The sequence below is a fragment of the Malaclemys terrapin genome, chromosome 10, assembly GCF_027887155.1.
Source record: "Malaclemys terrapin pileata isolate rMalTer1 chromosome 10, rMalTer1.hap1, whole genome shotgun sequence".
Lineage (NCBI taxonomy): Eukaryota > Metazoa > Chordata > Testudines > Emydidae > Malaclemys > Malaclemys terrapin.
Genome location: NC_071514.1, coordinates 17,667,266 through 17,680,113, shown reverse-complemented (window position 1 = coordinate 17,680,113; position 12,848 = coordinate 17,667,266). Strand labels below are relative to the sequence as shown.

The 12,848-nt window shown below is 42.8% G+C and overlaps 1 protein-coding gene across 10 annotated transcripts in view; it reads left to right on the top strand.

The window, feature by feature from the left end:
* Positions 1-12,848, top strand: part of ADAMTSL3 (ADAMTS like 3) — a 261,150-nt gene that overhangs the window by 215,141 nt on the left and 33,161 nt on the right. For all 10 annotated transcript variants that reach the window (XM_054042181.1, XM_054042182.1, XM_054042179.1 and 7 more), the window contains exons 20-23: positions 932-1,085; positions 5,517-6,609; positions 11,145-11,272; positions 11,597-11,725. In XM_054042181.1, coding sequence (XP_053898156.1) covers positions 932-1,085; positions 5,517-6,609; positions 11,145-11,272; positions 11,597-11,725 — 1,504 coding nt within the window. The remainder of the gene's footprint in view (positions 1-931; positions 1,086-5,516; positions 6,610-11,144; positions 11,273-11,596; positions 11,726-12,848) is intronic.

Here is a 12,848-nt window from a genome sequence, read left to right as displayed (position 1 = left end):
CACTCAGATTTATTCCCTAGTTCAGGGGTGGTCAACCTGAGCCTAAGAAGGAGCCAGAATTTACCAATGTACATTGCCGAAGAGCCACAGTAATACATCAGCAGCCCCCTCATCAATCCCCCCCTGCTCCCAGCACCTCCTGCCCACCGGCAGCCTCGCCGATCAGCACCTCCCCCTCACTCCCCGCACCTCCAGATCAGCTATTTTGTGGCGTGCAGGAGGGGAGAGAGGGAGGGGAGGGGAGGAGGAGGAGCGAGGGCACGGCTGGCTCAGGGGAGGGGGCAGGAAGGGGTAGAGTGGGGGCAGAGCCAGGGGTTGACAAGTGAGCACCTCCTGGCACATTGGAAAGTTGGCGCCTGTAGCTCCAGCCCCAGAGTCGGTACCTATACAAGGAGCCGCATATTAACTTCTGAAGAGCCGCATGTGGCTCCGGAGCCACAGGCTGGCCACCCCTGCCCTAGTTGAATTTCTGAAAGGCAAAATAGTGCATTGAATGCTATTTTTCTCCCTCTCCTTTAATCCAAGCCTCCAGTCTCCTCCTAAAAAAGATCCACCGAAAGGCATAAATATAGTTAAAGATTACAATTAAAAATCCTGTCCAAATGCAATATGAACGTGCAGAGTGACTTGAGAGACTTGGCCCAGGCAATTTAGAACTTGTTGAATTATACATCTGAGAATAACAAGTCTCATTCTGCATTACATCCACAGTGGGACAGTAAGAAATACTGTCATTTTCCTATAATTGTTTCTGAGCTGTTTGGTGGAAAGGGTTAGTCACTTTATATTCATATTGACTTAAAGCCTGGAGAGCGCTTTGGATAGCATGGGGATCCATATGAAACAGCGTCCTTTAAAAAAAATCACTTTAAAAGTAGCATGTATGAGACAGGACACAAAATTCACTCTGACTATATCCTTCCTTCTGCAGTGCTCTCTAAGCTGTGGTGTTGGAATCCAGAGAAGGAAACTTGCCTGCCAAAAGCTAACAGCAAAGGGCCAAAATGTCACATTAAATGTATCAATGTGTAGCAGTCTCCCTACTTCCTCACTTGTAAGGTCCTGTCACGTGAATGACTGCAACAGTAAGTGTGTTACTTTACCTAGTGCCCTGCTGATTTGAAATTATCAAGTAAAACCTGTGTATGTGCTGCTAAATTAATTCGTTTCTCTATCCTTGCTACATTTCATAACGTTATTGATCTGAGAGCAACTTAGGCATTGTGGTCACAAGACCAACAATAATAGGATTGTTTTAATTTTATGAAATTTATATTTTCTCAGCCCAAACCAATGGTTCCAGTTTAATTTTTTTAAAATATAATATATGAATACATGTTAAGGGTTTGGGAGTTTTTTGGGGCTCTCTATATACTTAAATGTATTTGGCCTGGTTCTTATTTACCCTTTACACCATTCTGATGGTATAAAGGTGCCTTTGAGTGGTATAAATTATTTTTATACCTGCTACAGACTCCATTTCTACTGCCAGAGCAGTAAAAGGGGGGCCTTCGTGTAAATGAGAATTGGGCCCACTGAATATCTGTTCAGTGTGTGTTCTTAGAACACTGGGCGTTACACTCCCATCAGTGTTAAAAGTTGCAAAACTCCCATTCCAGTGGCAGGTGCAGTGCCTAAGGGAGTGTGAAACCTATTCCCTTTGGCTTCACATGGTGTTTTGAGGGCACAGTCGTAGTAGGAGTAGACACCTTTTTTTAAAAAAAAAAAACAATATTTGGCTCATTACTTCTAGAAATGTTCCCACAAAAATGCATGTTTTGTAATTTGAGCATGATCTTGTCATGATAATGATTGTAATTGTGCTAATGGCACATGCGAAATAGCCAGGTAGACAATTGTGCTAACTGCACATGTAAAATAGCCAGGTAGATGTCTCTTTTAGGTTCAGTTATAGTGAATGCATGTGCAAACATTCCCTCGATGTGGGCCTCTGTTTTTCTTCCTTTAGAAAGGAGGATATAAATTTGTGTCTTTTTTAAAAAAGGCTCTTATGAATGGCCTAAATGTCAGATACAATTTGATAAAAGTCTACTGAACACAATATATTTAATGACAACTATTCAATTGAAAACATTCACTCTAGGTTTGGAAGAATTGAAAGTTTTGCATCATACAGATCTGTAAATATCCGGTAATATGTGCAGGCTTCTTGGTTTTGATCCAGTTAATGGTCTTGTCCAGAAATAGCTACTTCGTTATGTATTTTCTAGCTTTGTATAAATGGTTATTCACAACACAAAATAAAATAGTGCAATTCTGATTCATACATAATATGAAACTTCTTTTCCTGGACTTCATTTCAGATTAACATGCCAGAATCCTGAGGTTCAAAACACCACTTAAATAAAGCCCCATGGACTTTCAGGAATGTCCTTGGCATAAGGTTTAATAAAATATTTTGAGCTGCATATCTATCTGAATTTAATTAATTGTGGATAGTTGAATGGCAATGTGGCCTGCAATGTGGTCTGCAAATTGCTTAGTGGAGAGTGATGTTAAAGTAACATTGTCAGCTTCCATTGTAGTAAGAAGGGAGCAACGTATGAAGACATACAGTAGTTATTAGGGCAGGCAGTGGGGTGCAGACTAAAATGATGAAAGAGGGCTAGTGACTGGCCTCTCCCTTCAAGTTCTCAAACTGTTCAGGACAAGGTTTTAAATTTATTAGCCTCTAAGGCTGGATTCTGCCTGGCATTTACATGAGTACACAAAGGGTGAGAGAGGAGAGCATACTCCAGATTCTCACTTTGCTTCTTGCATCAAGGGCCAGGGACAGTAGCAATCCTGGGATTCATAGGAACATTCAAGGACTGTTTCCTCCTACTACATCCAGGGACTCAGCACAAGTCACCTGAAGGGAGTGGGTGGGAGACAGGAACTTGGCATCACCCCAAAAAGTAGAGCTCGAGGCTACAAAGAGGAGAGCAGCCTGCACTGTTCTAAGGGATGGTGCACCATGCACACTGTCACCAAAGCAGGGCTGCTTTGGGAGAGGTGGTACCTCCCAGAGCTTGCACTGAAGTGGCATTCTTCAGTGCCCTCTCCTCAGGACTCAGTCTTCAGGACACAACTGAGGGCTTAATTTTTACCATCTGCTTATGGTGATGGGGCTTGTTAGTCTAAGTCTGACTCCTTAGACACAGTATCTGGGCATGCTCTTTACTTTATGAAGGCCCAATCGAGGTAGAAATATCTCTGGCTTCCTAGGTCCTGGGAAATAGCTTACAAGCTTACAGTTTACAAGCCAGATCGCCAGTTGGTAAAAATGTGTGTAGCTCCATTGGAGACAACAGAGCTACACCAGCTGAGGATCAGGCCCTGTGGCATTAGTTCAGGCTAATATATTCAGCAGGTTTACCTTTTGTGGAATCCCTCCCAAAAAGCCCACCTCTTCCAAAGCTGCAAATTATGATGCTTCCAGGGATCCAGAAAGTTCATTGTGGACTATTCTCCTGCAGTCCACAAAACTCTCACTTCTAACTCTGCCCCCCACATACACACACAAACACACACACACCCTCTGTTGCTGCAATGCTAAGAAGAATTGATGCAGTCTTTCTTTAAAAAAAGTTAAATTGATCAGTCAGACTTGAATGTATTTATAAACACGCACTGGGTTTAATTCTGTATTGGAATAACTAATGTAAACATAGCATAGCACAAAGTATTTTGTGTGTATAAAGTTACACTAGCTGTGTATGTATGCTGGGTTTTGGAAATTGAAGCTTTAATACTGGAACATTTTCATTAAAACAAATATTTTGAGCCCAATAGTTATTAAAAACAGGACACTCTTTTAATAATCTTAGTCATAAAATGGTTGGTTGAGGGAACCATGTATCTGGATAACAAATACTGATTTAAGAGCTATGTAATTATGAAACCAGGATATCCACATTGGTCAGAACTCATTAGCCAAAATATCGAAAATAACTACAGTATTCTGTTTTATAAGCATAAGAATGTACTCTGGGGTGTAGTTCATACAGTGTGCACACTTTCTGAATGCTTGAAGCATTTAACTTTTTACCTCTTCCTTTACAACATATCCAAAGCATATGTATATGATATCTGAAGCACTCAAATTTTTGCAATAACTTGCTGTCAAGGTTTGTCTTTTTTTTTTTATGTTCTCACCAAATGGTATAGTAGTAATTATTTTAGATTCAACCAAATGCAGGAATGTTTGATTAATTTGTCTATTTCTCTGACTCATTCAAGTCATTCTGCAGCTTGCTGGGTTTTGTTCTCTGTCACATACCAACAGAATGGGTCACTAGTAAAAACTGAGTGTTCTCTAGCACCCGTCTAGGGAGTTTCCTGACTCCCCTGGCTGGCCAGTTTCACCTTGCCTTGCACAAAGTGAATAGCCGGGGTGTATGCTTCTGCTACTTTCCTTCTGCATTGTTCTGTTTCTCAGCTACCTAATGTTTTCTTAGTAAGATTAGTTCTGCTGATCAGAAAGGGGCAGAGTAGTTACCAGTAATGAGTCAACAAAATGGTATCTGAAATACTGCAGTCATTTTCATACTGTGTTCCTCTGTCTATCCGGCCACTGCTGGGAAGGCCTGTCTTTGGCTATAGTCATTGAGGCAGCTCTCCAGAAACCTTGTTGGGTTCAAATTCCTGCTGTGTAATTCAGGAGGTGCCTCACCATACTCAGCGTTCTGCCTCCACACCTTCCTGCATGAAGCTCGTCTCAGTTTTCTCTTCAGCTTGTCCACAGGCATCTTCTGACTTACCAGCCCTCTCCAGGATCTGACTTTTTTCTCTCTTTCTCTCCCCCTTCCTTCCTGTATTCCTGACCCCTGCTAACAGCAGGACTCTGTGACCAAAGCCTCTTCTAGCCAAAGAAATTGTCCACCAGTCCAATGATAGTAGCATGGCCTTCTCTATTCCCTCACTGCACATTCATTGACTCCTGTTCTCATCTCCTGGCTGCTGTCAACTTGATCTCAATCTGCCTGCCAGCCAGCCAGCAGGTCTAATAGCCATAGAAAAGAGAGTCCTGCTTTTTCTAATGGACTTTGTGTTATCCAGGTGCCCTACACTCACTGCAGTGCCCAGATATTGGAAAAGTGATGTTGCGCTCCACCTTTTATTTGGCTTTTCCTCTTCCTTTACCCCCTTTCTTTCCCTTTCAACTGGCAGCAATAAGAATAGCAGATATAGCATGCCTACCTTATTGCACTCTTCCTCCTCTTCCAAATATTGCCCTCTATACAGATATGTGTTATATGTGCCTTCTCATTGATATGATAAGAGCTGCTGGAGGTTTAGAGAGAAGCAGGAGAATGCCTAAATTGGGGCCAGAAAATTTGACCATATCATTATTCCTGATTGTGTGTATGTGACACAGATAAAAAGTCAGCAAGTTGGGAGCTGACCTGAACCAAATCAGAGAAAATGCTATGACCAACGTTCTCAGAAAAGCAGAATTTGTTAGGGAGAGTGCCAGTGATTCAATCTTTTTCAACACTTGATTGCTGTTTCAGAGATTAAACAAGAAATTAAACCCAAGCGTCCAGAGAAGCATGCTGCCCATGGACCTCAGATTGTCAGTATACACCGAGTCTACATACAGACACGGCAAGAGAAACGCATTAATTTTACCATTGGAAGCCGAGCCTATCTGCTTCCAAAAACATCTGTTGTAATTAAGTGCCCAGTACGAAGATTTCAAAAGTCACTTATCCAATGGGAGAAAGATGGACAACATCTACAAAACTCTAAAAGACTTGGCATCACTAAGTCAGGATCACTGAAAATACATAGCCTTGGGGCTGCAGATATTGGAGTGTACAAGTGTATTGCAGGCTCTGTGCATAAAACATTTGTTCTGAAACTTATTGGCACTGACAACCGGCTAATAGAACCTCCAACTTTTAGAAAACATTCAAGTGAGACCAGTGGCACAGATCACAATGAAGCCAACAGTTTTGGAGCCAAATGGCATAAAATGAGCAAAATGTGGCAAATATGGAGTAAAAAGAATGAGCTGTATCTCGGTGATGGACAAGTTAATGATCAACCATTTCTGAGAAATTTTGAAACCCATGTGAGTAATTCAGCAGAAGAATACAGCCCTCCTGAGTTCAAGAACAAACGTCTGGAGGCAGCAATTCTTCAAGGTGCTTACAGCATGGATACTGTACAGTTTGAAGAACTGATAAAGAACATGAGTCAACTCATTGAAGCTGGAGAGGTCAGTGATGATTTAGCATCCCAAGTCATATATCAATTAGTTGCTGAATTATCTAGACCACTACAACTTACTACTGAAAAATGGAAAGGCTTGCATGAAGAAAAATTAGCCTCGAAGCTCACTGGTAAATCACCAAATGTATCTGAACGTTTCAACACAAAAACCCTAGGCAAGCTGATGTTCAATCAAAAAGGACCTGGTATTATAAGGCAAAAACAAGTTCCTAGAGTTTCCTTTAATAAAACAATAACTGCACGAATTGGAAATACAGTTTTTCTGACCAAGAGTACTAGCGCTGTCAATTTACTGTGTGAAACTACAGACATTAGTGAGCCAAAATATACTTGGACAAAAGATGGAGAAGCATTACAATCCTCTGAGAAGTAAGTAAACATGGTTTATTTTGGTTTTATATGAATCTTGTTATGTTATTGGCAAAAACTAAAATCTAGCATGTTGTGTAATGTTAAAAATGCATTATTGTGAAAATGAAGTAAATGTGAGCACTGTGCTTTTCATCTCCTTATTACAAAATTTATACTTTTATTTGAAATGTGTGTCAGATTGTCTCACAAATCATTTCATTAAAGAAACAGTGCACATATAATTCTATGATATTATATGGCAGGATTAATTTTTATATCACAAAGGAGGCTATACTGTGTGTGTTTTATACATTCTGCCTAAAGTAACTTATCTGCATTAGAGAATAAATAGACGTATACTAAACTAAATATAAAGGGAAAAATGTGTGAGAGCATTTTTGATATACCATAGAGTAGAGCAGGGGTCGGCAACGTTTGGCACGCGGCTCGCCAGGGTAAGCACCTTGGCGGGCCAGGCCAGTTTTATTTACCTGCTGATGCGGCAGGTTCGGCCGATTGCGGCCCCCACTGGCCGCGGTTTGCCGTCCCGGGCCAATGGGGGCGGCAAGAAGCCACAGCCAGCACATCGCTCGCCCGCGCCGCTTCTCGCCGCCCCCATTGGCCCGGGACGGCGAACCGTGGGGGCCGCGATCGGCTGAACCTGCCACGTCAGCAGGTAAATAAAACTGGCCCGGCCCACCAAGGTGCTTACCGTGGCGAGCCGCGTGCCAAACGTTGCCGACCCCTGATTTAGATAATGGGATAGAGCAGGGATTCTCAAACTTCATTGCATCGTGACCTCCTTCTGACAATAAAAATTACTACACAACCCCAGGAGGGACTGAAGTCTGAGCTCTACCAAGCCCTGCCGCCTCAGGTGGGGGGCAAAGCCTGAGCCCCACCACCTCAGGCAGGGGGGCCAAAGCCCAATCTGAGCCTCGCTGCCCAGGTTTGAAGTCCTCAGGCTTTGGCTTCAGCCCCAGGTCCCAGCAAATCTAAGCCAGCCCTGGTGACCCCATTAAAACAGGGTCATGACCCACTTTGGGGTCCCAATCCACAGTTTGAGAACCGTTGGCATAGAGAGTATACTTATAAAGTTTGTGGACGATACCAAGCTGGGAGGGGTTGCAAGTGCTTTGGAGGATAGGATTAAAATTCAAAATGCTCTAGACCAGTGGTTCTCAAACTTTTGTACTGGTAACCCCTTTCACATAGCAAGCCTCTGAGTGCAACCCCCCTTGTACATTAAAAACACTATTTTTATATATTTAACACCATTATAAATGCGGGAGACAAAGTGGGGTTTGGGGTGGAGGCTGATAGCTCATGACCCCCCCATGGAATAACCTCATGACCCCCCCAGTTTGAGAACCCTGATCTAGACAAACTGGAGAAATGATCTGAAGTAAATATGATGAAATTCAATAAGGACAAATGCAAAGTACTCCACTTAGGCAGCAACAATCAGTTGCGCACTTACAAAATGGGAAGTGACTGTCTAGGAAGCAGTGCTGCAGAAAGGGATCTGGAGGTCATTGTGTATCACAAGCTAAATATGAGTCAACAGCGTAAAGCTGTTGCAAAAAAAAGCAAACATCATTCTGGGATGTATTAGCAGGAGTGTTGTAAGCAAGATATGAGAAGTAATTCTTCCACCCGACTCAGTGCTGATTAGGCCTCAATTGGAGTATTGTGTCCAGTTCTGGGCACCACATTTCAGGAAAGATGTGGACAAATTGGAGAAAGTCCAGAGAAGAGCAACAAAAATGATTAAAGGTCTAAAAAAACATGACCTATGAGGGAAGTTTGGGGATATTGGGTTGGTTTAGCCTGGAGAACACAAGACAGAGAGGCAACATAACAGTTTTCAAGTACATATAAAGTTGTTACAAAGGAGGAGGGAGAAAAATTGTTCTCCTTAATCTCTGAGGATAGGACAAGAAGCAGTGGGCTTAAATTGCAGCAAGAGATAAGCCAACAGAACATTAGGAAAAACTTCCTGTCAGGGCAGTTAAGCACTGGAATAAATTGCCTAGGGAGGTTTGGAATCTCCATCATTGAGATTTTTAGGAGCAGGTTAGGCAAACACCTGTCAGGAATGGTCTAGATAATACTTAGTCCTGCCATTAGAGCAGGGGACTGGACTAGATGACCTCTTGAGGTCCCTTCCAGTCCTATGATTCTATGTCAGATAGGGGGATCATTTTAAAAGTTCCTTCCAGTTCTAGAGATAGTACCAATTCTAGTATTATTCACCATTTTATGTATAGGAAACATCTCTGAAAATGTTACTTTCTCTAAAACTAGAATGAACTTTTAGATGCGCTCACTGTGCATAATTTGTACAACGTAATATTGTCTTAGAAAGAAACAAATCCTTATGATTTTTTTAAATCCTTCATTACCTACAGATCTTTCTATTAAAGATAATGGAATGTCAAAATGTAAAAGGACCCTATATTACAACCACAGTTTGGAAATGTACTTGGAGAAAAGGTAGAGCAACATGTATTATCAGATATTTGCTCAGTTTTGAGCAAATACTTTTACTCCACTGCTGGTAATTGAGAAACTCAACTGATAATATTAACATTAGCTTAATGGTTTAGCCTGTTGAAATTATAACTAGCCTTTGAGTAATGAAGAAATGATTCTGAAATGATAAAGGCATTTTTGGATATTTCTCAACATACTTAACTGATTAACCCAATTGCCAAGAAAAATATAATTCTCTAGGGCTATCAATTAAAGTAGGGATGCCAAAAATAAGATTTTTTTTAAGAATGAAAATGTTTTTGAAGCATGATGCTCCTGCCAATTGTTCTTTAGTTTGTGGGACATTTGTAATTTCCCATTTATTTGTTGCAACTGATGTTTTCATTTTAAGTATATGTTGATATGTAAGTATCTTTTTTATTTCTAATACCTACAATTATAAATTGCACTTTCTAACATAGAGATCCTTACCATTTTAGGGTTTCACTAGCAACCGGGTCTCCATTCCCCTCTTTTTTGTAGTAAGATAAATAATATATGTATATTTAGAAATGTATGAGACAAATAATAATGTCTCTTCAAAATATGTTTTAGGTGTGGGTGCTGTGCTATACAAGTATTAATTTGCCCCAGAGGTGGGGGAAAACCAGGTTTTGTTCCATACGTGAAGCAGGACTTCATTTGTAACATAGTTTTGTGTTTCCCACATAATATAGCTTTATCTTTGTACATTTAGCCAATCAAGTAGGATGTCAGATCAACAATTTATTTATGTATGCATTGGTGCACAGTGTAGCTGAAGTTACTAAGTGCTGGGAAATCTAACAAGGGGAAAAAGTATAAATACACCAGGTTGGCATTCTCAGAATCTTCCCACATGGTTTTGGGTCATGTACCTTGCCGCTGAGATACTAGGAAAGGGGTTCAGATGGAAGACAGTATTTTGTGGAAAGCTGCAGCTTTATTGCTAATGGAAAAAATAATTACAAACTATATCAATACACAAAGTCAGGTAGCCCTTAACATTGTAAATCCTTGATCCTTATTTCCTCCCCCTGCTGAGAGTCTAAGGTCCCACCATGTGCCAGGCCTAAGACTTTCCATAAGTCATATCCCAGCCACCTTGCACGTGTTGTTCCCAAAACTGCTGGTCTGAGGTGACAAGCCCACTATGCTCTAGAGTGCTTTCGATGGGACATAAAGTATTTTTTTCTAAAAATTGCTCATAATTTTTTATTATTGTCCCACAGAAACTTGTTCATTTCAGGTCTAATCCTGCCACTTCCTCTGTGGGTAGGGGGAGGGGTGTCTCTTGGCAGCAAAAGCAGGGTTGTACTGCTGCACAGTGGGAAGGAAGGGTTTGGAGATGCTGTCCATCTTCTGCATGGCCCAGACTTCAGCTCCACATTGCTGTTTGAGAGGAGAGGATGAGTGGGAGGAGCCATCACTGCACATATCCTTCAGTGCTTCTCCTTGCCACCAGAAAGGGGGCACACTGGAAGCATGGAGGCTGCTCTCCTCGTTGGACTAGAGTAGCTTCTACAGGGCAGTTCTGCTTCTGCTCTGTCAGGGCGGGCTTTAGGAAGTGCGAGGCCCGATTCGAACAGTTTCAATGGGGCCCCGGCAGGAATGACTAAAAAAAACCACATGGGGCTTGTACTCACCAGGCCATGCTCCTAGTCTTTGGCGGCGGGTCCTTCACTCGCTCCGGATCTTCGGCGTCACTGAAGGACCCGCCGCCAAAGTGCCACCAAAGACCCGGAGTGCTGCCAGGTGAGTAAAAATTAAAAAGGCGCCTCTAGCCAGGGAAGGGATTCTCTGCCACTTGCCCCCCACTCTGGGCGGCCCTGTCACTGGGCACGGGGCCCTCTTAGGCGCGGGGCCCGATTCGGGGGAATTGGTGGAATTGGCCTAAAGCCGGCCCTGTTATCCTTGATGGGAAGATTCTTCCTCCTATGTTCTTGAAGGGAGACTTGGTTTACAGCTGAGATATGTAACTGGGCACTGGATTTGTTCCTACATGAATAAACCTTTTTTTCCCCTTAAACATTCTTCAGAGTGGTTTTGGATGTCACTGGAAAAGTACAGATTCTCAATCCTACCCGAAAGGAACTTGGCGTGTATGGATGCATGGTGGTCAACGACTTTGGTTCTGATATGGAAACGTCTTCGCTGTTGTATGCAGGTAATGCTGATCATGGCAGCTATAGTATCATGAGTAGCATTTCTTTGTTTAGCACTAACACCCATCCTCTACTCCCAAATCTGGATTGAGTTTGACTGAATTAGTAACTAGAAATAAGGATTTCTGATTGCTGTTAAATTGTATTTCAACTAAAACCATGCCAGCCATGGGCCAAGTTAGCTGATTCACCCTACTATCAGTATGTTTTTTTTCAACATTAATTCTGCTTAAATGATGATAATTTTAAATACAAGGTCTATAACGTACATAAAACTTAAAATAAATATATTTTAAATTGATAATTCCTTTCATTTTCTTTTGAAGAGGCTCCTGTCATTTTGTCCCCTGGAATAAATGTCACAAATCTGGAAGTTAGTAATCTCTCGGTAACTGTTGGAGGTGTGATAGTGGCAAGAATTGGAGCAAACATTACAATTGAATGTCCAGTGACAGGTAAGCAAGAACACCATTGGAGTTCCTTGTAGTGTTGGAATAAGAAGCTCACCTGGAGTCTCGAAAAAAGTTACCGGTAGCAGCAGAAAATGATTCCTTTTTACTAGGCATGTCAACCTTGGTCACTCTATTTCATCTCTCTCTATTTGTTTTCTTGAGACAGACAAACAGACGTACACACACACACTGTCTCTCTTGCTTTGAAAATTCTTTCTTCCATGGGATGGTCTGTGACCCAGCACAGTGTTTAAGGACCACAGAACTGATGCCCATCTTGGGTACTGGCTCCACAGCCAGCTGACTTGCTCATCAGAAAATTTGCTGCACCATTGTAGTCTCTTGCCCTCATAGGAAATGCTCACATGTCTGGGCCATATAGAACTGCAAATAAAATCTCCAGTCTCACCTTCACAGAACTTTAAATTTGATGGTAAAATAAGTGTGTCTATTACAACCAGCATTTTGCAGCTGCAGGAAAGGGACAAAGAGGATGAGGCTCATAGATTCCAAGTCACAAAAGTCTGTAGAGTTTCTTTAGGTCAACACCTCTGGAGCAGCACTTATGGCGAATAGAAGCTACATATATTAAGTACCGTATATACTTGTTCATAGGCCGAATTTTTTTTAGTAAAAAAGGGAACACCAGAGAAGGGGGTCGGCTTATGAACAGGTATAGAGAGGGAGAGGTGGGACACAGCCCCTCCCCCAACGGAGGGAGCAAGGAGAGCAGCACAACCAGCAGAGCCAGAAGGGAAGAGGCGGGGCCAGAGTCTCTCCGCTTCTGGCCACGCGGCTCTCCCCCCAGCCTCCGAAGCAGCTGCAGCTCCAGGGCTGGCAGGCTGCAGCCGTGCCGCTCGGCCCTGCCCCCCAGAGCAGGCTGTGGCCGCACTGGCCTGGCGCCGGAGCACGCTGCAGCCGTGCCGCCCGGCCCAGCCCCCTGGAACATGCTGCGGCTGCGCCGCCTGGTCTGGCCTGCCGGAGCAGCTCCAGCCAGGCCAGAGACATCCTCCCCTGGCCCTCCCCAGATAAGGTGGGAAGGGTTGGAATGGGGAGAGTGTGGGGGTCCCGGGCTAGGGGTGGGGTCATGGGAGTGGTCACAAGGATTACTCCCCTGACTCCCAGC